General features: G+C 46.9%; 1 protein-coding gene across 7 annotated transcripts in view; it reads left to right on the top strand.

Annotated features, from left to right (window-relative positions):
• Positions 1-22,422, top strand: part of AREL1 (apoptosis resistant E3 ubiquitin protein ligase 1) — a 28,673-nt gene extending 6,251 nt beyond the window's left edge. Inside the window, exons 2-20 of one of the 7 annotated variants that reach the window (XM_067533278.1) lie at positions 1,530-2,940; positions 3,598-3,824; positions 4,502-4,739; positions 5,770-5,939; positions 6,027-6,207; positions 7,057-7,304; positions 8,575-8,652; positions 9,147-9,288; positions 9,748-9,869; positions 11,367-11,442; positions 12,266-12,375; positions 13,080-13,259; positions 13,421-13,546; positions 13,776-13,905; positions 13,989-14,047; positions 15,039-15,128; positions 16,207-16,382; positions 16,699-16,778; positions 20,327-22,422. In XM_067533278.1, coding sequence (XP_067389379.1) covers positions 2,925-2,940; positions 3,598-3,824; positions 4,502-4,739; positions 5,770-5,939; positions 6,027-6,207; positions 7,057-7,304; positions 8,575-8,652; positions 9,147-9,288; positions 9,748-9,869; positions 11,367-11,442; positions 12,266-12,375; positions 13,080-13,259; positions 13,421-13,546; positions 13,776-13,905; positions 13,989-14,047; positions 15,039-15,128; positions 16,207-16,382; positions 16,699-16,778; positions 20,327-20,349 — 2,472 coding nt within the window. In that variant the 5' untranslated portion in view covers positions 1,530-2,924 and the 3' untranslated portion in view covers positions 20,350-22,422. Of the gene's footprint in view, positions 1-1,529; positions 2,941-3,597; positions 3,825-4,501; positions 4,740-5,769; positions 5,940-6,026; positions 6,208-7,056; positions 7,305-8,574; positions 8,653-9,146; positions 9,289-9,747; positions 9,870-11,366; positions 11,443-12,265; positions 12,376-13,079; positions 13,260-13,420; positions 13,547-13,775; positions 13,906-13,988; positions 14,048-15,038; positions 15,129-16,206; positions 16,383-16,698; positions 19,946-20,326 lie in introns of those variants that run through there. The other 6 variants (XM_067533284.1, XM_067533260.1, XM_067533268.1 and 3 more) reach the window with 6 other exon arrangements.
• The last annotated feature ends 1,686 nt before the right edge of the window (positions 22,423-24,108 follow it).

Raw genomic sequence — 24,108 nt, forward strand, 5'->3', positions numbered from 1 at the left:
CTGTTATTCCTAATTTATTCCTGTCTCCTTCCTTCACTCTGCATTCTCAATGAACAGGTGTGAGCTAGGAAGGCTCATGCACCACTGGGACATTTCCCATTCTCTATAAGTTGCACAGATCCTGTCTGTTATGGGGTTTGTCTCCAGACTGAATGAGAGATTTGCTGTTTTGCAACTCGGGCCTGGTTGACATAAGGCAGTTTATGTCAACCTAACTATGTCAGTGTACACACTACAGCCTTGCTCCCGCCGATATAAGTGCCCTACTGTACCAACATAACTCCACCTCTACGAGAGGCATAGGGCTTATGTCAGTGTAGTTGCATTACTTGCACTGGCTGTTTGCTCTCATTCTTGACAATTTCATGGTTCCTATGCTGGAGCCATGAAATTGACAAGAAAGGCTGGTGGGCTCCCTGCTATGAACCCCCCAGCTTGGGCTGCCAGCCTAAGGCAGGTGAGGGGCTCCAGCTAGAGCCTGGCTGTCCCCCCTGGTCTCCCAGCTCCCTGCTCCAAGCCGGGCTGCAACCCAGGTTCCTCACCCAAAGCCGGGCTACCACCTAGGCTCCCCACTGTCGGGGACCAGGAACCCTGAGGATGGGGGAGAGGCAACTGGGCTCCTAGTTCCTGGCTGGGCTCCAAGTGGTGAGTGGAGCTGAAAACTCAGGCATCAGCTGGGCTCCCAGTAGGGAGCTCTGCATGGAGCTGAGAGCCCAGGCTCTCAGCGCCCCCACATTGCCCCTCTGAAGTCAGTGGAAGCGCTTTTGGTGAGGATGTGCTCCACCAACAGAAGGAGACTAATATGGACATGAAAAAATGCAGTAATTACTGTGTTGGCTGTAAGTCAACCTAACAAAGGTTGACAAATTTGTAGTGTGAGCATGCCCCCAGAGTTTTAGCAGGATGGACAGTGCTTAAAATGAAGTGTCTTTTGAGGCCACCTGCTGTTCAGATCTGGGATGCCTGTAAAGTGGCAGCAGCAGAAACATTTGTCCCATCTGTTTTGGGTCTCAAATTCTGTGTAAGACATTTATAGACAATGGCAATGTCCCTACAGCTGAATAACTTTAACGTGGGATTGATGCAGTCATATTTTGCTGGGCACCATGCCTTTCATTAGCTTTATTCCCATCCCTCTTTCTCTGAGGGGCTCAGGCAGTGCCCAGTCCATAAAATTTACTCTCAAATGGGAACCAAGTAATTGGTTGCCCTGCTGAAATCCTCAGCCTGTGGAAATCTATCTGGGCTGGCAAAGTTCTGTTCCATCTTGGACCAGAAGGGTTTCAGGGGTGTTGGTGTTGACTGAATGGCCCTGCATATCTAGGCTGCAAAGTGAAATGAGACCCAGCTATATTCAGAGTGCTGGGATATGGTGAAGCCCTAGCACTTCACTTACATTGTGGTGCTTTACAGCTGTTATGCTTGTGGCATTGACATGGAGTCAAGTTTTTATTTTAATCCCATTCTAGGTTGCCTTCTTCATCCATGGATAGATGTAACTGATTTTTCTTCCTCTTGTCCTTTCCCAGTCAGGGAGGCTAGCAAGTACCTGGGGGCTGCAGAGTGCGATATCCTCTTCGCAGAGTTAGGGGATACATTGCTGTACCTGAGTCCCTTTTCTCCAACTTTGAACCTACGGTGTGAGTTTTAAAAGCCTCCTTCTCTACAATGCTCTGCTGCTTGGACCCTTCCTGCTGACCTTTTCTCCACCTCTGGATCTAAGAGGAAGGACGTTGAGGAGGAATGAGTGCCTCCCTGTTGGCTTTTAGGACAGGGGCACTCATGTAAAGGTATGTGATTGTCATTGGCTGGAGAGTGGGGAGAATTCTCAGGGATGGCAGGTGTGATAGCCATCAGATAGGGAAATGTCTGGCCTAAGCTTCCTGCATGGTGCTGATCTTTGCTGCTGTTACTGTTGTGATAACTGATAAGTAATTTCACCTCATGCATAGACTAGCTGTATGCACATTGTAGTTCTTCACCTAATGGCTGGCAAGCTACATTGTATGTACTGGTGTGTCTGAAACTAATTTTCACCTCTGGCTATTGGGCTAGGTACTAGATTCTGGAACAAAGTGGTTCCTGCACTACTCCATGATGTCACAACCTGAGGGTCCCCTGAGCCACCTGCAAACTTTTTGCAATAATTGAAAGTGCATGGTGTTTCCACTTCTCTGAAGTGAGAGAGAAGATGTAGGTGCACTTCCCTGTCCCATTATCTTCTGTGGTTCAGCTTCCGAAGGGCCAAATGTATTTCAACCCTACACTAGAGGGCTCATGGGGAGGGAGTGGTGGGGAAGAAGTTTATGCTCCGTGACCCATTTATTCCATAGTTTTTCTACTGAGGCTGCCAATGTGAGGGCTAATTGCACCAGCTGTTGTGGTAGTTTTGTGATGTGCCCACATGACCTCTGGGAATGGAACTGAGATCCATGCAAACTCACTTCACCAAGCCATCAAGCAGATAGGAACTACTTTCAGTCACTAGTGTTGGAATTGGTGACCCTGACGTGAGTTGCCCTATTTCCCAGTCCCCAAAGTGCACTTGCTCACTCCCAGTACGGTCTATGTAGCCCGCACTGCATTGTCCTAATTTCAGATATCACTTGTTCAGAACAGGAATCTGTGGTGTAATTGTTCTTTACAATAAATTGGGCTGATTGAGTGTTCCATAGGCTTTTGGTATCATGCATGAGGGATCTCAGGAAGAAGATCAGTTTTCTTAGCTCCCACTGAAGCATGTAACATGGAGGGATGAAGCAGATGGAGAGTCCAGCTGGCTCCTAACAGTTATGGGGCATTGGGTATTTGTTGATGGGAACTGTAAGATGTGTGGATGTGAGAAGGAGTCACTGCAGTAGACACAGTCTGCTTTGTGTTCTAGATGCAGCTATGATCCTCAGCTGTTTCACCGAAGGGACCTGATGTTTTACGTTATTGGTAAGTGGAGAGGGCTGCCCTAATGTCTGTGCATCTTGTTGTAGGATCCTAAGAGTTTCCCTAAGTCTTCTACTGTCTTGAATGGTTTCATATTGATTTAGAATCTACCTAACAAACAAAGTTTTCTTGCCACATTATCCTTCTGTTGCAAACTTGCCCCATTGTTCTGTTCTTCAATCCCAAGCGAGCTCATCCCATTGACCTCTCTCCTAGCTCATCCCTCCCTTTTCCTTTAGGGACTAGTGGAGGATTGTTCCCTCTGTGATCCATCCCTGTCTAGTTTTAAATGCTACAAATGGTAGTTGTCCCATTGTTTCCTTTGGTGGGATCTCAGCAGTTTTATGTAGGGTGTTTATAGAGAACCACTCAAAGATGTGTCTAGACTCTCCTGTGCCATACTTTGGACTCTGGGTATCTACATCTTCACTCAATTCATAGTCATTCATAGATTCTAAAACCAAGGGACCTTTGTGGTGATCTAGTGTGGCCTGTGTATTGACACAGAATTTTCCACAGTAGTTTCTACATCCAGCCTATAACTTCTGGTTGAGTTAGAGCGTATCCTTTAGAAAGATATCCAATCTCAATGAAAGTGGGATCTCAGTGCCTTGCTTGGTCATGCTGTCATAACCATCCCGTATTCTCTCCCTGCTTCAGGTGGGATCACAGTATCCGTTGTAGCCTTCTTCTTCACCATTAAGTTTCTCTTTGAGCTTGCCGCACGTGTAGTCAGCTTCCTCCAACATGAGGACAGGGAGCGCCGAGGGGAGCGAACTATTTATGACTACGTGCGAGGCAACTACTTGGACCCCCGCTCCTGCAAAGTCTCCTGGGACTGGAAGGACCCCTATGAGGTGGGCCACAGCATGGCCTTCCGAGTGCATGTAAGGGAATGTTTCTGTCTCCACACAGATTGGGGGTTAGGAGCAGAGTTCCACCTCTAGGCGATGTAAGGGAAAATCTCTTCCCTGTTTGGAGGGTGTGGGACAGGGTGAGGTCCTCCCCTGTTTGTCTATTAGGTCATTTTCATGGTTGAGCTGAGTACAATGTTTGTATCTAACAAACTCCTTTCATGCTGTTGCATGTCATCGGCACAATCTAGGTCAACTGCTGGGGTGAGTGTCTCCTATGCACCTTCCTTTATGGTGAAATGGTGGGGGGCACTGCATAGTTCTCTGGTGACACATGGACAAGACTTAGTGGCCTTCCTATAAGGATGTGGCTTTGCGTGCTCTTCTTTTGAGCTTGGGTTCTGTTAATCCTGCTCTGGATGCACACTAACAATTAAGGGATCAATTGCCCAAAACCTTGTTCTTCTCAAGTCACTTTTTTAATCCGAGAACAATAAGGAACCTGAGTACTCACTGTCCCTTCTCCCTCTGGCAGAATGGTGCCCATACAAAGGGGCTGTGGGGCCTTGTCCTGCATTTGCTGTCCCCTCATTCCCTTGCTGAGGCAGGGCTCCATCTTGCCCTTCCTGCCCCTCTGGAAAGCGGCTGGTTTCTCTCTGTCCATGCATCCCATATCTCTGCTGACCTGGGCTTCTCCATTCCCCATGCAGTTATTCTATAAGAATGGGCAGCCCTTCCCTGCTCATCGGCCTGTGGGGCTGCGAGTTCAAATCTGCCATGTGGAGCTAGCAATGGATATTCCTGTGACCCAGGAAGTCCTTCAGGAGCCCAATTCCAATGTGGCGAAAGTGGCCTTCACTGTGCGCAGGGCTGGGCGATATGAGATAACCATAAAGCTCGGCGGCTTGAATGTGGCCTACAGCCCCTACTACAAAGTGTTTCAGCCAGGTAAGGTCTAGATGAATTGGTAGTGAGCCTGAGTGGATATAGAGGTGTCAGAGGCACCAAGATATACATGTTGGTAGCTGAGATAGATATGTGGTCGTGGTTTACACCTCAGCGTTCTGCTCTTCACACATGCCACCACAAGTGGTAGAAACTCTTGGCTTAAGCAAGCTTGTAACCAGCAAACATGGGAAAATAGAAGCTGCTATACTGGAGTAGGCTGTTAGTGCCTCTCAACCTACCTAGCCATTGGCGCCATACCATCCCTTGTGGGTAACTTCATCCTGACCAAGTTTGTGGTCAGAGAATGCCATTATGCACAAAGATTAAGAATTATAATTTATATCCTAGCTAATATCATGGCAATTTGATTTGACTGCAGTCCTCTTGGATTTTCTAAACTCTGCTTACTGATTTTCTGTAGCAGTCAGTTCTACAGATTAATTATACATTGCTTGGAAAAGTTTCCTTTTTATCAGCTTTAAATTTTTCCTTTTAAATTATATTTTTCTTGTTTGATTCTTATCACAACATTTTATACCCTCTGTTCATGTACAATAAAAAAAATACATCCGTTAAATAATTGTAAAAATAGACACAATACCAGATCAGTTGCCCCCTTTATCTCCTCCAAAAGTGGATCCCCAGAACTTACTCAATACCCTTCTGACTAAAGCTTGCATTACTAGATGAGTCTTACAGTCTCAACAGACTTTGTTGGACCAGCAGTGGGAGTGAGTTCCAGAGTTGAAGGCTTAAATGCTAGCATGATTGGAGTGAAGGACACTCTTTTAAATAGACACTAATGAAGCTGAGAGTTAACCCTGTTCAGAGTGCTGGGCCTCTATCCCCTAGCAAGCTCTTTCCTCCCCATCCCATGCATTTCAGTGCTTAGTGGCTTGGTTCTCTAGTTGCAGAGGCGAGGAATGTATTAATTCATCCATTCTTTGCAGGGCATTGTACTCCTATCTTGTTAGCCCCAGGCACAGCAGCAAAGAGCTTTCTCTCTTTCTAAATTGTCTCTTTGTTTCAGGGATGGTGGTTCCCTCCAAGACCAAAATTGTTTGCCACTTCTCCACTTTGGTGCTGACCTATGGGCAGCAACACACCTTGCAGATTGTCCCCAGAGATGAGTATGATAATCCCACCAGCAATTCTGTGTCCCCAATAGATGAGCACAACTACAGCCTTTCCATCCATGAGGTGAGTTGGACTCCATCCCTATCTCCCAGTCTCCTATGGAGCTAGAGAGTGTCATCCTCTCCACTGTTGTTTTCTCTCTCTGTCTAGCTGGGTCCCCAAGAAGAACAGGGCTCTGCTGTTTTGTTTGAGAAGTCTGTGATGTCCAATCGGCAGACTTGCCAAGTGTTCCTGCGACTCACATTGCATCGTAGAGGCTGTTTCCATGCTTGCATCTCCTACCAAAACCAGCCCATTAGCAATGGCGATTTTGACATTATTGTCCTCAGTGGTGAGTTAATCCCAATCCAATCGCACCTTGATATATCTATGGGATTTCATATGTTGTAGCCAAGTGATCTGGTTTCTGATTTAAATGTGGCTTTCCTCCATGCCAGCCACACTCTGTTGCCCTGGTAATGTCCATTCATTTAAAAATATTTAAATGAAGTGATTTGATGCTGGCAAATAAAGCTAGATGGAGAAAACACTGGAGACAGACATTCCTTATCCTCACAACAGGTATAACCCAGGAGCTGCCTCCTCCCCTGCCTCAGAGGTTAACTTTCTAGAGGTGATTGCCAAGCTGACTCTCTGGCCTACTGATTCCTTTGCCTCTCAGAGGTTAACAGTAGGAGAGCCAATTTTGAGCATGCTTTGAGAACTACAGATGAAGAATACTACATAAAAACTAGGTAGTAGTCTCATTCTTAATTATTTTGTGATGTGGGCCTCTATCTCATAAGGAATGAAACTACCAATTTTTTTCACACAAGCTACTGAATGACTGTCGTATGGTTATTGCTTTTGGTCACTTCACACAGGAGTCAGGTTAGAACCGGTGCCTAGAAGTGAAGAGTTCTGTATTCTTTCTCACTCTCCCCTCTTCCAAGCCACCCTGTCTCCCAGGCCTACAGCCAGCCACAACAGACTGATTTCCTGGAGGTAAAAGGCTCCATATCCTGCCCTTGAGCCTCCTTCATTATAGATTCACTTTGCCAAGTTCCCACAGTTAGACTTTTTCCTTAATGATACTTCTAACCTAGTGCTATTCTGTGGACTAATTGAGATTAATTGAGATGCTGAACTTCATTTCTTGGCTGTTATCAAGCTTTACATTTGTTCCATTTGTGTCCTTTAGAAAATGAAATGAACATTGTAGAGCGCAATGTGTCCACATCAGGGGTCAGTATCTACTTTGAGGCCTATCTTTACAACTCTACTAGCTATGCCAACACACAGTGGCACCTCCCATCCACACATTTGGGCTCCTCCCAGCGCCGTCCTTCTACCACAACTGAGGATGAGGATGAAGACTCTCCCTCTGACAGCCAGACTCCTGAGAAAGTGAAGAAACCTAAAAAAGTATATTGCTACGTGTCACCCAAGGTAAAGACCACATAGTAGCTGCTCTTCAGCATTTGGTTAGATGTTCTGGCATTTCAGAACTTGCCTTTCCCCTCACTTTGGGCTCCTCTTCTAGAAACGTCAGACTTGGCTGGTAAAGTTTGCCTAAACTAAGTGTTTGTTTAAACTTGTTATTTCAGATTCCTTTCCTCTGTCTTCTCTCCTCTTGGGAGAGACTGACTTAGGAAGAAAGATTAGAAAAGCAAAATCTGTTTAGCAACAACTAAGGTGAGGGGATCAAAATATAAAAACCTAGAACAGAGAATGGTTATTGAGTTTGTTATCCTAGGGTATAACTATGAGAAATGGCAGGAAATTGAGAGGGACAACGTAGATTTTACCATTGTAACCAGAACAGTATTTACAGCAATCATTGATCCTCCACTCCCCAATAAAATCCCTATCCTACACAGAGTATCTAGGGAAGCCAAAAAAGCAGAGCATCATTCCCGTCCAAAAGACCTATGCTATCCAGCCCAGCTGTTCCTTACATAGGGCTGTTCTCACTTGCTCAGCTCCAGGAAAATTGCTGCTGACCATTTCCCAGCCATCTTTGGTGAAGGAGGCCTATGCAGAGGGAGTTGTGTTGTGCCCTAAAGGAGCTAAGATTGGGGCTTAGCCTGCCCTCCAGGGAGAGGGAGATCCACAGCTGAGGGCCTTCTGCCAGAAACACTCTGCATGGTGAAGAGAGCTAAATTCCCTGGTCACCCCCAGCTTCAAAAATTGCAAGATTTTTTTTTTTTAATTGTTTTAACTTGATGTTCATGAAAGTGAAGGAGTAACAGCAATAGTTTGGCTAGTACAGGATAACTTTCCTCAGGACTTCCCAGATCTGTCAATGCATTGCAGTCCTGTCCTGTAGCATCCCTTGCTATCTCAGTTCTGGCCTCCACCCTAAACTCCCATACACTAACTATCTTTTTAAAACGTAAGACCTGTCAGTGCATGCCCTGATTTATTGCTGTGTTTATGTCACATCAGCATGTCCTGGGTGCTTCTCAGACAAGTGTAATAATGAAGTCCTTCTGCCAAGTTGTTACATTCACTCTTCTCTCCGATGTCACTGTTTAGTGGAGGTGCTTACTGTCACGGGAGGGTGTGACTTGACCTGGCAGGGGACTTACCTCTAGGTTTTGGAAGGAAACTTTCCCTGTGTATTTTTTCCTCCTGTGTCTTGAGTCTAGAATGCTTCAGAAAAGAGCTGTAATAAAAATGTGGCTGCTAATAGTTTCTCTCCCCTTTGGCTCCCCAGCAATTCTCAGTGAAGGAATTCTACCTGAAGATCATTCCTTGGCGCCTCTTCACTTTCAGAGTGTGTCCTGGCACCAAGGTGGGTCTGATCCATCCATCTACTGTTGCAGTTCCCACCCTAGTGGCCCTGGATGCTGAATAATGATCTGCCTGTTGAAGTGGTGTTATTTCTACTGCATATCAGCTAGATACATGAGATCCAGGAAATCAAAAAGCACCTTCCCTGCCAGAATTCTAGAAATGCCGTGTGAGCAGGGGTCAACCATGTCTTTTCTCCCCACCTCAACATCAGGATCCTAGTTATCATTCTCAGTCCTCTCCCATCCTTCTCCTAATTGCCTTCCTCCTCCATTAAGCATCTAGTTCTGGTCCCCTTGAAGCCCGTACTGTTTGAAGTGGGCTTTTTAAAGGTAACGTCCTTGCTAGAGGCAGCATGCCTATTTATTGGGTCTGTGTGGATGGGCAGAGGGGAAAGTGTGTTTGCAGAAGGTGGTCTTAGTGTATCTGCTGCATGTGCTGTGCACTCTGGCACACAATCATTGGACCCCTGTCCTGCATCTCTTTTGCTTCTAGTTTTCTTACCATGGGCCTGACCCTGTGCATAAACTGCTGACCCTTGTGGTAGATGATGGGATCCAGCCCCCTGTGGAGCTCAGCTGCAAGGAGAGGAACATCTTGGCAGCCACTTTCATTCGCTCGCTGCATAAAAACATAGGTAAAACAGGCTGGTGGGAGGGGGAAGGCGCTATGATTGGGGGACCCAGCTTGCAGCATCCCCAGCTCGCATGCATCACAGGGTGGCAGGCAGGGAGTTAGCACTTGAGGTTATTTAGGGTTATATAACTTTTCTAGGAGTTGTAGAGTAGTCATCTGAGTCACAGAGTAGTCATCTGCCTCCCATTCTGCTTCTGATAGCAATTCCAGTGAATGGATTTCATTGCCCCTGGCTCCTCATGCTCAGTAGGCTTTTCTGTCATTCCTCTGAAGGCATCTCCATGAGTTGCTGAATGTCTGAGACTAACCACAAACTGTCTTTTTGGAGATCTGCTGTCATGCCTTTCATGATTGATTCACTCTGATTATAGAATGGCCCGGGGCAAATAGGGATAGGGACCCCATCCTGACACGTGAGGTGTTGGCAGCTCAGATGCGATCATAAGATCACTGTTTTCAGGTGGCTCAGAGACCTTTCAGGACAAAGTGAATTTCTTCCAGCGGGAGTTGCGTCAAGTGCATATGAAGAGACCTCACTCCAAGGTTACACTCAAGGTCAGCCGCCATGGCCTGCTGGAGTCGGTGAGTGAGCTCGTGATAGTTGGCACTTGGAGGGACACTGTGCATAGGCTGCTCCCAAGCGTGCCCAACACCCATCCCTGCCATTCAGTTATTCTCTAATTAAATTCAATTTGACACCAGCTGGGGGAACAATGACAAGAAGGTTTGATCCTGTAGCTTCAGGGCTTAAACTGATCACCGGCTTAGGGAAGGGAAGCAGAGAGAAACTTCGCATTTGGTAGTATTGCATAATTAGATATATTTTGAAAGCCTTACGCCTTTTTCTTAAACCTCTGGCATTAGTCACTCTAGGACTCAGGGGCAGTTGGGCTTTCCTGGTGTGGCAATAGTAGGAATGTCCAGGCTAAAGGGGCAGTTGGTTTGTGTGTGGTAGAAAGAGCCCCAAGTGCCCTCAAGGCAAGCCCTGTTGTGACAGGCACTGACTTAGTCCAGTGTGCTTTGTTCAGGTTTGGTAACTATTCCAGAAATGGACAGAAATGGAAAAGACCAGTTGTGGGAGAGGAAGGTTCAGATTCTTTGGTATGATTGGTAAATTTGGATTTGGGAATATTTTCTGGAGGTAGGACAAGCTGTGCATTATATGCACTGAGGCTTCAGATATTGGTTCACTATCCAAACCATTTTTAATTCCTAAAGGCATTTTCAGAGATTCCCTCTGTCCCCTGTTATCTTAAAAATCGCTGCAGAGCCATTAGCTGTAGCATTGCAGTCAGACAAGATCAAAGAAATTAATGGGGTGTGTGTGAGAAATGTAAACATTTGATGTATGAGGGCAACACACATGGCAAATGCAACCAGAGAGATTAGCACTAATATGGGGCTAGCATGATGCTCCAATTTATTTAATGATCAACTAAGTCTGAGCTAACACTGTTGCATTCAGGGCGCTGTTTTGCACTTAGACCTGTAATTGGGATCAGGAATCTGGGCCTACATATTTCTAGTCACTTGAAAGATTTTGTTAAAGTAAATCATGCTGTAACAGGTAAATGTAAACCAGTGATTCCTTTCTGGGCTTCTTTCTTCTACATGTTCTCTGAGAGGCTAAACTGGACAGATGGGCCAAAGAGAACTGACCTTTCTTTACAAAAGTTGCTCCTAACTGCAGATGTTTTAATACTCTAAACTCTATTGAATTGCTGCATTTGTGTGTGTGGTGGGGGAAGAGGGGGGGCGTTGGGGGAAGTGCTGTGAATGGGCAGTACTTAGGCTGTTGCTATTGAGCAAACTTTGTCCTGGTCTTGAGATCAGGAGCTGTCAGATGTGGGGAACATTTCTCTTAAATTCTGTAATGGAAAACGTACCTATGGTTGAGGCAGAAAGGAAAGTGACCTGCCCAAGGTCCCAGAGGCCAAAACTAGTTCCTGGCTCCCCATCCTGTATTCAAATTATTAGACTGGACCCTTCCCATTCTGTTTCATTTAAGTCCTCTGTGCATGGACACTGAGCCCTGGGCGGTGGCCGCTGCTGCTAATGCTTTTCCTTTCACTGTCTCAGTCTCTGAAAGCAACACGGAATTTTTCCATTTCTGACTGGAGCAAAAACTTTGAAGTGATTTTCCAGGATGAGGAAGGTGAGTAAACCTGCTCCTGCAGAAACTTTTATGAGCTTGAGGAGAGTGTGCCAGGAGCATACCGGAGTTACTTGTTGGTGTAAAATTCTGGCTGTCTTGCAGCATATCCATCTGTGTCTAGATCCTTCTATAGCGTCTGTGGTCTCGATCCTTTTATGGTCTCCATCCCTGTAGTTTCTCATAAACATTATTGAATTTAGCTCCCAACCCCCTATGAGGTAGGGAAGTATTATCCCCAATTTACAGATGATGATCTGAGGCACAAACACAAATGTGTGACCTTGCATAAGTCACTCTGGGTGGGTGGGTGGCAGGCAGAGTTTGTAACAGAACCCATTATTCTTGAGTCTTAGTTCAGTGTCTTCATTACAAGACCATCCTTTTTAGAGTTTGCAGCTTGGCTTCCCATTGTGTCTCTTGTAAATAGTGGCTGGTTTGATATTAGCCTCCTTTGTGCAGAAAGGGATGTGAAAGTGATAGAAGGAGAGGTATCACCAGTCACTTGTGTATTTATATGTGTGAAAATGAATCTCATCCGTTTCATCCTCACCTCATGGATTTGAAACCACAGGTTTGAGTGAACGGAGTCTGATATGAGGTAATTATGGGAAAGTTAAGTGAACAGCCATATCTGTACATACTTTCCTGTGATCCAATACCCGGGGGCAATGCTCTGCCCATCACAGTGACTTAGAGAAAATGATGATCTATCCAGAGAGAGTATTCTGTTTTCCTGGCAGCTATGGGTGGGAAGAAGGGTTAAGGACACAGAGAACTGGGTGTGGCCCAGAGCTGATGGGTTTGGACTTATTTTATCTTGTAGCTCTGGACTGGGGAGGCCCGCGCAGAGAGTGGTTTGAGCTGATCTGTAAGGCTTTATTTGATACCACCAATCAATATTTTACCCGCTTCAGTGACAACAACCAGGCACTGGTGAGTCCTAGCTTCCAACTTTGGGTGGACAGAACAGGGCATGTGGGCATACTCTCAGGTAAACAGCAAACATATCAAAACAGCATGCATGCCCGCCTCCCCCTGCTGTTGGCAGGGTTTGCACCTTCTAACTTCTTCCCAATTTGTTGCTGGGATGTCCCACAGTGTTGCAGAGTTAAAGCATTGGCTTGTTGGCCGGCATAGGTACATTGCTAACAAGGAACCATGGGATTCCAGGAACTGGGGGTGGCACTTCCTAAGAAGACCTTACTGGGCACAGGAAGCAGTCTGTTTGCCTATTAGAATCCCTTCCGCTTGTCATGGAGTGGGAGGCAGGTTTTTGGTGCACAGGCTGGGACAATGCATGTGGTGCATGTTGTGTCCTTGCTGGCCAGATTCTGGATTTTAATTCTGCTGCTGCGCTCCCAGAGAGTCACTTGTGAGACCCACAACAGCTTTACCTTAAGCACTAGGCCAGATCTATGGTCCATGGTATGCAGGAGGTCAGACTAGAAAGATGATCATAATGGTCCCTTCTGGCCTTAAAAGCTATGAATCTGTGTTCAGATTTAGGATGCAGTTTGAGGGCTGTGAAGGCATCTTCCTAGGTGCAGTGTGCAATGTGAATGGCAGATGGGGTCATTGGTATCATTTGTGTTAACCATGGCTGGTACTGAGATAATTCTGACTCCTTGCTTCTGCAGGTGCATCCCAACCCTGGCCGGCCTCCACATTTACGACTGAAGGTGTATGAGTTTGCAGGCCGCCTGGTAGGGAAGTGTCTCTATGAGTCGTCTCTGGGAGGAGCTTACAAGCAGCTAGTGCGAGCCCGTTTCACCAGATCCTTTCTGGCTCAGATCATAGGACTGCGCATGCACTACAAGGTAAGGCCACACTGGCCTCTGTGCTGGGCCCAGGTTGAAGTGGCACTGAATATGAGCTTTGCTCCCTACAGACCCAGAATTCCTGCTCAACTGTGTATGTTAAATCCCTCCCTCCCTCTCTCTCCCCACACCCTTATACCTCATCTACCTTTCTTCCTCAGTATTTTGAAACAGATGACCCAGAATTCTATAAATCCAAGGTTTGTTTCATACTGAACAATGATGTGAGTGAGATGGAGCTTGTCTTCGCTGAGGAGAAATACAACAAATTGGGGCAGCTGGAGAAGGTGAGAGATGATGGGTGAGGAGGGAACAGTCTTCACGCCTTTCATCTGTAGTTGTGGAGAGGTTGGGAATTGTGTGTGATGTCCTTGCAGCAGTGGCCACAAAAGAAAAGTATCAACAAAGTAGGAGCACAGGGAGAGTTTCTTCAGGTGTGGTTTTATGCTACAAGTATAATACTGCTTATCCTCACACATCCTTACACTGACATCCTCATGTGCCCCCTCGTTTCAGGTGGTTGAGCTGGTAACTGGAGGGGCTCAGGTCCCAGTAACCAATGAAAATAAGATCTTCTACCTGAATTTGCTTGCCCAATACAGACTGGCCAATCAGGTTAGAGAAGAGGTGGATCACTTCCTGAAAGGTAAGGTACTGTGTGCTCCCTTCTTAACCCTAACCCCTATTCTGGAGGCACTGGCACTTACTTGCTCTCTTCTTGTCTTTCAGGTCTCAATGAGCTGGTTCCTGAAAACCTCCTAGCTATTTTTTATGAGAATGAGCTTGAGGTAGGTGCTGCTGTCCTGAGCCCACCTGCCCACCCACTCTCCTCTTTGGGCCTTTTTGGGCGAAAGTAAAGCTGGCTGGGGATGGAAAGACTCAACACTTGCAAAGTGTGTCCTCCCCAAACCTTCCCCCCTCCCTTCTCTTTCCCTCCCCCATCTGTGAATATTTGTCTCTGAGGGAAAGGGCACTGAGTGTTGTTTGGGAGAATCCTTCTCTCACGTATGTGCTGGCTTCGTGGTTAATAATGTATTATTGTTTATAGTTTATAGTATTATAGTCCTAGGCAATGGGTATTTGAGTCACAGGTTCAGATGCTGTTAATGTCCCCTGGAGTAGTAAGAAGGCTAGCTATAGACAGTGAATGCCTCTTAGGGCAGGTGGGATGATCTTGAAAGGACATGGCCAGTTCCTTTAGGTCATCCTTCTATACTAATACTGAGCCCAGTACAAGACAGACAGGCACTAATCAATTTCTCTGGTCTCTAGTTAACATCTGAGCCTGGATTCCTTGGTGCACACATCCCAGTTCCAGCTCTTAGACTCATCACTTTGTATAATCTGTCTAGTACTTTGCTTTTTACAGTGGGCCTTTGGGCATCCAAACCTGAGGTCTAGTTCTTGGGTAACTGTTGCCCCAGTCAATTTAGGGTACTACAAGGGGATATTGTCAGCAGGTGACAAGGTTTTGGAATGGCAGTGGAATGCATAGGAATCTCAACTCCCTCCTCTCAGGGTTTCTGCATTTCCTGGTTTGGCAGCTGTTTTTTCCCTTCCCTTAGCCCATCTTACATCCAGCAGGAGAAGCTGGTACTGGCCTGCCTCTTTACTGAGATCAAGGGGTTTTACTAGAGTTGTGTATATCCTGACCCCAGAGCTCTGAGCATCTTGCATGCCTCTTACGGGTACAAAGCTGACTATTGTAACCAGAATAAGGCTGGCTTCATGGATACATTATGTTCCTGCTCTCGTAACTGCAGGTCTTTTTCCTTTCAGCTGCTGATGTGTGGTATTGGAGACATCAGTGTCTGTGATTTCAAGGCTCATGCTGTGGTGGTGGGAGGATCCTGGCATTTCCGAGAAAAGGTAGGTGGGATGCTTTCTTCTTCCCAGTGGCGTACCGAGGGGGCCTGGGCCCCTGGGCACTGGCCTGTGAGGGGGGTGCTGGGCCAGCCCTTCAGGACGCACAGGGAGTTTGGAGGGGGTGACAGGAGCTCTGAGCGGCACAGAGCATCCTGCGCCTCCCACCCTCCATGAAGGGTTGGCCCGGAGCGCACTTATCTGCTGCTCCAGCCCTGGCTGGCTCAGATGTGGTAAGAGGCTCCAGCCTGGGGGGAGAGGGGCCGGGCAGGCCCTTCATGACATGCAAGGCGGGACAGGGATGTAGGAGCAGAAGTGGGAGCAGCCACTCCTGCGCCCTCCACCAGTAGTGAAGGGCCAGCCTGCACATGGTCCGTCTCTGTCTGCATTCCCTCCTCCTCTCTCCCCTCCTCCCCCCCCCCTTTTGAGCCGGCGCGGGGCTGGAGTAGCAGGTAAGTGTGTGTGAGAGGGGGAAGCTGTGCTGCGCCGGCCCTTCGCAACAGGTTGGGGGCGGGGGAGGTTCTATATGTCATTGTGGGGTAGAAGGTTGGCAACAGTAGAGATTCCTGAGCACGTGGTCCTGGACTTATACTTCCCACCCCGATGTGGGGGGCACATAGGACTGTCTGGAAAAGTGATGGGAACTGCCAAAATGTCCAAGATGGAAACAAATTACGTGAGTGATACGCTATCACTGTTCCCCCTTCTAACCTGCCAAGGCACCAGAGGATGTGGGAGAGCAAAACATTAGCCTAGTGCAGGAAGTAGATATGGATTCGTAGCTTAAACTAATTAGCTTTCCCATTCAACATTTCCAATAGAGAAAAGCACCATTTGTGGGGGCGATGGAGACATTTCTAGTGTAATAGAGGTGGGTGGTAGCAACAAGGGATAAAAGTGGTAGGTGAGAAGTGACTATGCAATTGTTCCTTTTCTGGTTTGACCTCATAATAGGGGTGGCTGTAGCATTTGGTAGAGCTACTTTCTTGCAAGACATTTTGCCTGCTCTTCTTCTGGTAACATGCCATTGTACTTGCGTGACCCTGCTTCCCTGACTGACTCTGCCATTTCTGGTCCCTATCAGGTTATGAGGTGGTTTTGGACCGTGGTCTCCAGTTTCACGCAGGAGGAACTGGCCCGGCTGTTGCAGTTCACAACTGGTTCCTCTCAGCTGCCTCCGGGAGGGTTTGCTGCACTCTGTCCCTCTTTCCAGATCATCGCAGCTCCAACCCATAGTACTTTGCCGACAGCCCACACCTGGTGAGTGCCCTGGCCATTGCACTCTGATTGAAGCATGCATGTGGGAGTACACTATGCGCTTGTGAGTGGCGAGTACTTCATTTATTGGCATGCCTTGTGGTGAGTTGCCAACATTGCATGCCAGGTGTGTGGCCCCCCCTCTAAACTGTGAGCTGCTGGTAGCAAGCATATGGTGGGCAACCTGTATATAATGGGTGACAGACAAGTGATGGACACCATGTCATCCCACCTGAGGGCAATGAGCAGCTGGAGGTGCCTGTGGTGGACATTCCCCCAGTGCATGGGTAGTGTGTATTAATTATTTTTCTTTTTTCAGTTTTAACCAGCTGTGCCTCCCTACTTATGACTCCTATGAAGAGGTCCACAAGATGCTGCAGCTGGCCATCAGCGAGGGATGTGAGGGCTTTGGCATGCTGTGATTTCCCCTTCCCCTACCTAGATTCCTGGCTCTTCAGGGCAAGGCGTACCTTCAGTCCACTGCTCATTCTTCTTCCCTTTACAGGGCAATGGAGGCAGAGTATAGACTCTGTGCAAAGAGGACTGTCATCCATAAGCTGGCATGTGGATTTTCCATGTCCAGAGTAAATCACCAAGAGCTCGCCTTGTCCCTTCCCCTCACTCCCATCTCAGTTCAGGGTGGTACGGCAAAAGAACTGTGGTACATTTGTCAGGGTGGTATGGTGGGATTTCGCAGGACTCTGTGCATCTATCCCTCTGGGAAGAGAGAGAGCCTGTGAGCAGGAGTTGCAGTTTGATACAGGAGGAGGTCTATGTAGCAGCCAGTACTGTAGCTGTTTTGGGGGAGGACCAGCTTGAAGCTCTGTTGGAGATCTGGCATGTGGGAAGCCTTAATACCTTTCCATGCTTTGGCCCAAGTCCTTCTGCTGATGCTCTTCTGTAGCTTATGTAACTCTCCTTGTATTGCATGTCTCTGAAGGGCGTAGGCTTGTTTCCCTGTTCAGTCCATGGCCCATTAGGGCTTCCTCTCACTTGCACTGGAAGCTGCCATTTCTTCCCCCTGCTGGAGAGGAGGGGGAGAGCAGCATCTGCTAGAGAGAGTAACCCAAAGGAACACTCTCTCGTTGGAGCACAAGCATTGGCCCTTGCAGTGACACTGTACTACCTCCGCCAAGGGCTGGCAGCAGAAGCATCCTTCAGTACTGGCAGTGGCTGGTGCGGGCCTCTGCTTCTAAACTGGAAGAAGAGATTCTCCTCCAGTGAACATTTCTGACAGTGGTCCTAAAATTGCACAGGAAGCTGTCCCACGCCCCTTGCCTTCCTCAGGAGAGCGGATGGATATGAGTGTGTGAGCCCTCAATGCTGAGCACAAATGCTTAACCAACGTTCACCTGCAGGGCACGAATGTAGTATGATAGGCTAGCAGGCAGCTACTACTGTGCACTGGGCTTCTGTTTGTACAGAATTACAATTGGGGTGACAGTATTGGACAGAACCCAGTGCCTCAGCCCGACATTTCACAGGGTCTTGTCTTCTACCTCTATCACATGACTGCAGGAGGCTCTGCCTGAAGCATGCTGGAGAAAGGGGACAGTGTTTCCCAGTGGGATGTTGGTGCCTGGAGAGCAGCTGGCCTTCTCGCCTCCCAATCCTGTTTTCTTCCTGAGAACTCTTCCTTGCTATCCCTTCTAGTGCTATTGGCTTTCCAGCACATAGGATACTAAACTGGAGCTTTTCCCAAGCAGACACTGAGTAGCCCACCAAGTGGCATGTTGTACTAACAGCTGTCCAAATTACAGCTGGGAGATAGTATGAGCAGCAAATTTTTAACTACCAGGTTCTGTTACCTCTGACTGTCCACTCATCTCCTCCTAGCCTAGCAAAATAAAGAGGTTGGGAGTAAAGGATCTTAGCCTGGCAATCTGTCCAGTTCAGCAGTGAAACCAGTGTCTGAACAAATTATTGAACTCCCAACTTGCCCCTAAAGTGCATCTCTCCAGGTTAAGAGTCTGAGGCACGTTGGTGAATGGTTGGTGTGTGAGAAGAACCTGCACTGTCTGTGCTGTATGCAGTCACTGGAATGAGAAGGAATCAGGCTCCTGGGATGGGATCTCAATCTAGCATCTCTCCTAAGAGCTAATTTTAGAAAAAATTATTAAAAAAAAAATTGTGCCATCACCCTCAGTCCCTTCATTCTGCTGGATCTGGAGTTTCCCTGAACTAGGCAGGATTTGTGAGGTATGGCTTTTAAGTTGGCTCTTCGCTTTTCCAGTACAATTTAACTGAATAAATTAGGAATCTTGGGGAACATTCGACACCTAGCAAAATGTCTTTTATTAAGGCAGTGTCTTAACTGTTCTTAGGGAGAGTGTCACATCTGTACAGAAATATAAGCCATTGTGGTGCCAAAACCAGCCAGAACCCCAAACATTGACACTGCTCAGGGGGATTTCTCAGTCTTGTGGATTCATTCCCTCTCAGGCACTGAAGTGCTGGAAGACAGCCTGCTAGACAGCTGCTGCAATTCCTCCCTGACTGATCACTTTAGCAGTGGCTACTCTGTCCCTTTTTTAAAACAGGCTCCCTTTCCGTAAGGTTCTGACCTCCTCTGGGGGGAGAGTATGAGTCCAACTTATTTGCACTCTATGTGGCTTCTATGGTCAGTGCAGTTGGGGCTCTTGGTTACTGTGCCACTCATTCACTGCTCTCCCCATTGACCAAGGAAAGGTGGTGGTGTTGCTCCTCCCAACTCATGTTGGTTGGGGAGGCACAGCGTGGTGCTGGTCCCTCATTGCAGTCCTATGTCTAGTTCTGTGGCCTGGCAAGGGTCTTTTGAGCCTTGTGGTTATAGGCTGATTCTGCTGATGACCTCTTCCTCAGGAATCCTCTTCCTCCTTCTCTAGTGCTGGACTGTTTTTACATTGAGAACTGAGTAGCTGGACACTGGGCAGATTTCCTCTGCTTGAAGCAGCTTCCTAACCCTCATCGTGGTGCAGTCAGCACCCCTCGCCTCTCTGCAGTTATACAGAAGCCAAGGATTTTCTTTCAACACCAGTGCAGTCAGGACTGTGGTGCATGCTGTTAGTTCTTAGTTGATAACCTTTCTGTATTGTTTCCATTAGCTGGTCCCATTTCCCCCAGGGCTCCATCACTTCAGTGGCAGAGGATCTCTTTGTCCCTAAATCTCTTCCTTTTTCTTTCCAACGCACCCACCTTATATGCTTCCCATATAATGACACCAGTGTGGGGGCAAGGTACGGAATGCACTGTGGTCACCTGTACTGTATGTTTTCTGCTGCAGAGGCTCCTTATTTTAGTTGGTCCCTTATTTCTTCCCACCTAATTGAGGCACTTCAGTAGAAAGTTTTTTTTGGTGCATGGTACTATCTCAGACAGATTTCTCACTCTCTGGAGCTGCTGTGGACCTCACAGGGCCTGGCCTCTGCCTGTATCCAAGAGTCATGTTTTAGAAACCAGGGACTGAGTAAGAGAAAGAGGTCAGGCCCCAGTTCACACTGGCAAGTTCCAAGTGGAGTTCAGCAGGTTCTGGAAGCCCATGGATTATGTAAATAGTTTGTATAATAAATAAAATATTTTAAAAATGCTGTTGTCTTGGTTTGGGGTTGTTCCTAAGATGCACAGAGGTGAACTAAATAAATCAGCCTTAGTGATGAAGAGTACTCTTCAGATCCTCTAGTTTCTTACCAAGTCTATCCCCCTGCATTGGGCTGGTCATTGCGCCCATCCCACTGAATTCTGGTAGGAGCGACTAAATCAGGGACCTGGAAATTCAACTGAATTCTGCTGCAAAACTTTCTGACTTCTGGGGTGCTTCAGGGCAGCACATTGGAAATTCTGCAGGAGCTTCTGGTAAATCCAGAAGTGAGATTTTTAGTAAACTTACTGTACAAATGATAATAGGATCAGCACAGTAGCTTCTGAGTTAATTTTGATATAAATGCATTTCATTTTATTCTGTGCTACAGGTATTTGCATTGAATTTGCTTAACAGCATTGTAGACGTTGGGGAGAAGCTGAAGGCTTTGGTTGGAAGAGTGGACAGTTGGAGTGTATTGAACCTAGGAAGTCGTGGAAGGCAGTTTTGGAATGTGGAATATAATCTTAGCATCTGGATGTTTCTTCTAAATGATCAACTTAAATAGTTAACAAAAAACAAAATATTTACCATTAGGCTTCAGGGTCAACATTCTTTCACTGTGAATCTGGGAGCTGTTTCAGGCTATCTGCAGGCTCCGATTAACAACTCTATATTTGTCAATATTCATGTTTGGAAGATTTTTCTTCATAACTTTAAAAAAAAGACTCTGGAGGGAGTGGGTTCTGTGACAGCTGCATCATGGGCTTCTGACATCTGTATTGCTGGATGTAATGCTGTCAAAGTGTATGTTGGAGTCAGCCCAAAGGCTTCGGTGGAGTTCTTCCCCCTTCTCTGGTAGGTATAGCCCTGTTGGTTTGTGTATGTCCCACTACGTGCTGGCGGGTATCCTAATGTGTAATGAAATTGGCATCCCCATCTCTTACTGTGGCCAGTATTTGCCTTTTAAGCTGTGAGTGAGTGCTAGCTGCTGGATAGAGTGTGAGCAGAAGTTGTGGATCCCAGAGTCCCAGCTGTAGTATTGCACTACAGAGAACCATCTGGCAGCCTTCAACAGGAGCAAGCTCTCATTTTGTCTCTGGTGCAGAGAAGTCTGAGCTCAGTTACTACAGTGATGAGTGCCATGAAGAATGTAGAGAGACTGAGTCCCAGTATCCCCTGAAGACCTTATAGCGGATGATTCTAGGGCTCATGGTGTTCAATCAGGGCTCTCAAAGGTGGGTAAATAGCCCAGATATACCCTGTGGAATGATCAAAATGGTTTCCAGCAGTGGCTGTGTTCCTCTTCCAGACATGCACATCAGCAAGCCATGTGCACCGTGAGCAGCGTGACACGTGGGAAAGGGTCAAGGTGCAGGCAAGAGCTTTTAGAAACACTATCCGTTTGGCTGGACATGAAGGAGAGGGAGCAGCAGTCTGAATTACTTTAGCATGAAGCAGGTTCTAAAGTTTCTGCCCTGGTGATGTCATCTGGCCAGCTCCATTGTCTTGTTCACCAGTTCCTTCTGTTGTCATGGAAATGGAATGATGCCAGTGACCTGTAGCCTGGTCTGCAACCTCAGTCCATCCCAGTATATATGTGATTTTGCCTGGGACTGGGCCAGGAGAAGTCCTAGTTATGCATGTGTCTCATGAATTCTGCATGCACCAGCCTGTGTCCTCTGTGCCTACAGGCAGCTGCACCAGGGAAAATGTTGCAGGCTCCCTGATTGTCCACACCCACAACCCCTTGGCCTGGTACGCTAAAGGATGAATGTGCTGCTTGGAAACTGCATTGTCTGCAGCATTCTCTCCCACTCCTAACTTTTGTCTGCCTGTCTTCTAGAAGCACAAGGCACTCACCAGACATCAGGAGTTTCTTCTGCAGTACTAAGGGAGAAACTGGTTCAGGGAGGTGGTGCTTTGGGGGATTCTCATTTTTAGAACATATTAAGACAAGTTTCAGTTAGTCTGGCAGGCAGGCAGGCAGCAGTCCCACCTAATGATGAAACGTCTGTGTTTGCATCTTCTCTGCTGTGCTTTCATCTCACTTCTCTGTAACATTGTATCAGAAAGAAAGTAAAGGGGAGAGCCTCTGCCCTTACCTTTCCACATCATGGCGCCTGTAGAAGGAAACCCCTTACAGAAAGCAGGGGTCTGGTGGATTCTGCTCAATTTGCCATGGAATCCACCCTTTGCTGAAAATGCTGCGCTTGAACCTGAGTTTTCTGGTAAATAAATAAATTCTATCTCCTCTACCTCCCCCATAGATTCTGAGCCCTATTGTGCTGTTCAATTACATGGAAGCCATTGTGTCTGCTCTGAAGAGTTTAGAACCTTATTGTAAGCTGGGAGGGGTTGCCATACTCATTGTGTTACTCATTTCAGACCTAACTGACTATAAATCCCCATTTAAAAAAAAGTAGCTGAAGCTGGTCTTGGAATTGCCCAGGTGCTGGACCTTCTAGGAACCTTGCTGCAAAGTATGCCAATGCCCCAGTCTTGGGGTACTGTATAAAAGATGCAAACTCAAAGGAAAAAGCTGTGGCAGCCTGTTGCTTCTTTGGTAAGGCATCAATGTGAAAAAAATATCTGAGTGTTTGGACCCAGTGAGAGATGGAGAAGCTAAAATTGGCCTAATGTTGCTCAGGAGAGTTTTCTCAGATCTGAGTAGAGGCCAGGGCAAGATGAAGGCAGTTCTTTGTGGGAGAACCTCTGCTTATACCTGTGGTGGCCAGCAACTGACTCCTCTCTTCCTACCCATTCTGGAGACAATTATTCAGATCAACTGGAGAGTGGTGCAGCTGTTCACTGAATTTCAGGTTCTGTCATACTATCATTTTGATTTTGGTGGGCCTTAAAACTGATGTAGTTTTTGGGCTGGTCTTAAATATCTTGTGTACCAAATAGCTGCCAGTGGGGTCATCCAATGCTCCACTGACTGAATTGTTATGCTGTGTCAATGGGTCATGCCATTTGTCGGAATGATGGAAAAATACCCAGAAGAGCTATAGAAACCCCTACAGTCACTTTGAGGAAATGCCTATAAAACCAGCTTGGGGTTTGTTTAGAGAAGAAGCCTAATGTTCAGGTACTTACCAAATCTATTGGAGGTCCCTGCTTCTCACAACCCTCCCCATAAAAGGATGTGACTATTTCCTGCCATTTACTTCTTGAAGGTCTGCTGCCCCCAGCAGGTGTGATTAGACTGGTCAGCAAGCACCCTTCCCACCCTGAGACCAGTGTCCTCTCCAATCCACCATTGCCTGACTTCATATCCCTTCCTATTCTCAGCCTTCTGCCCTAGGTACTTTAAGGTCCTGTGGCAACAACATCAATTTTCTAGACTTGAAATTAATATTAGGAAAATATTCAATGTTCTTTTAGTATCTTTAAATGTGATTTTTATGAGCTCTCCTTGTTCTCAGCCAGCTCTCTGGACTCCCAGCACATGCTGTGTGGACCATCATTTGCTAGTCACTAGCTGTAAAGGGAGAAGCAGTGAGACTTGGTGACAGCTTTGATGGAAGTACATAATATCTCGAAGATACAGCCTTTCTTGTCTATCCACAGAACTAAAATTTGTCCAGACCCTTGTGTCCTGATTTGAACATTCTTTTCTCTGGACTTGACAAATGCAGTCTTGCCCAACTTATTTCCATTGAGAGTGCTGCTGCAAAGATCACTTTCCCAGACCATTGCTTTTGACCATGCCACTGATCTCTTTGAATCCCTCCACTGGCTCCCTTTCTCTAGTGCCTCAAATGTAAGCTGCTTGTCTTATTTTCCAAGGACCTTCATGCCCTGTCTCCACTGTGCCTGTCATCTCTCAGTATCAAAAGCTTGACCCCCACCTCCAGTTGACCCATGATACCAACCTCCATGTGCTACCGCTTAAATTTTCAAATAAGCACCATAGTGCTTCTTCCCATACTGCCACTCATGCTTGGCAGGAGCTCTCTATAAACATCCTCCAAACTATCTCATTGTCCTCCTTCAAAACCCTCCTTTGCCATGATGCTTACAAAAACCTTGTCTGTAGTTAGTCTGCTGATATACTGGGACTGCAGCCTCTCATGGTGACCAATATAGTTTCATTGTTCCCTTGTACTCCCCCAGTTGTTTGTCCATACCCATCTGTTTGTTGCTTGTTTTAGACTTAGAGTGCAAACT

This window comes from Emydura macquarii, unplaced genomic scaffold (genome assembly GCF_026122565.2).
Source record: "Emydura macquarii macquarii isolate MOO-44397 ecotype Brisbane River unplaced genomic scaffold, CSIRO-AGI_Emac_v2 contig_374, whole genome shotgun sequence".
Lineage (NCBI taxonomy): Eukaryota > Metazoa > Chordata > Testudines > Chelidae > Emydura > Emydura macquarii.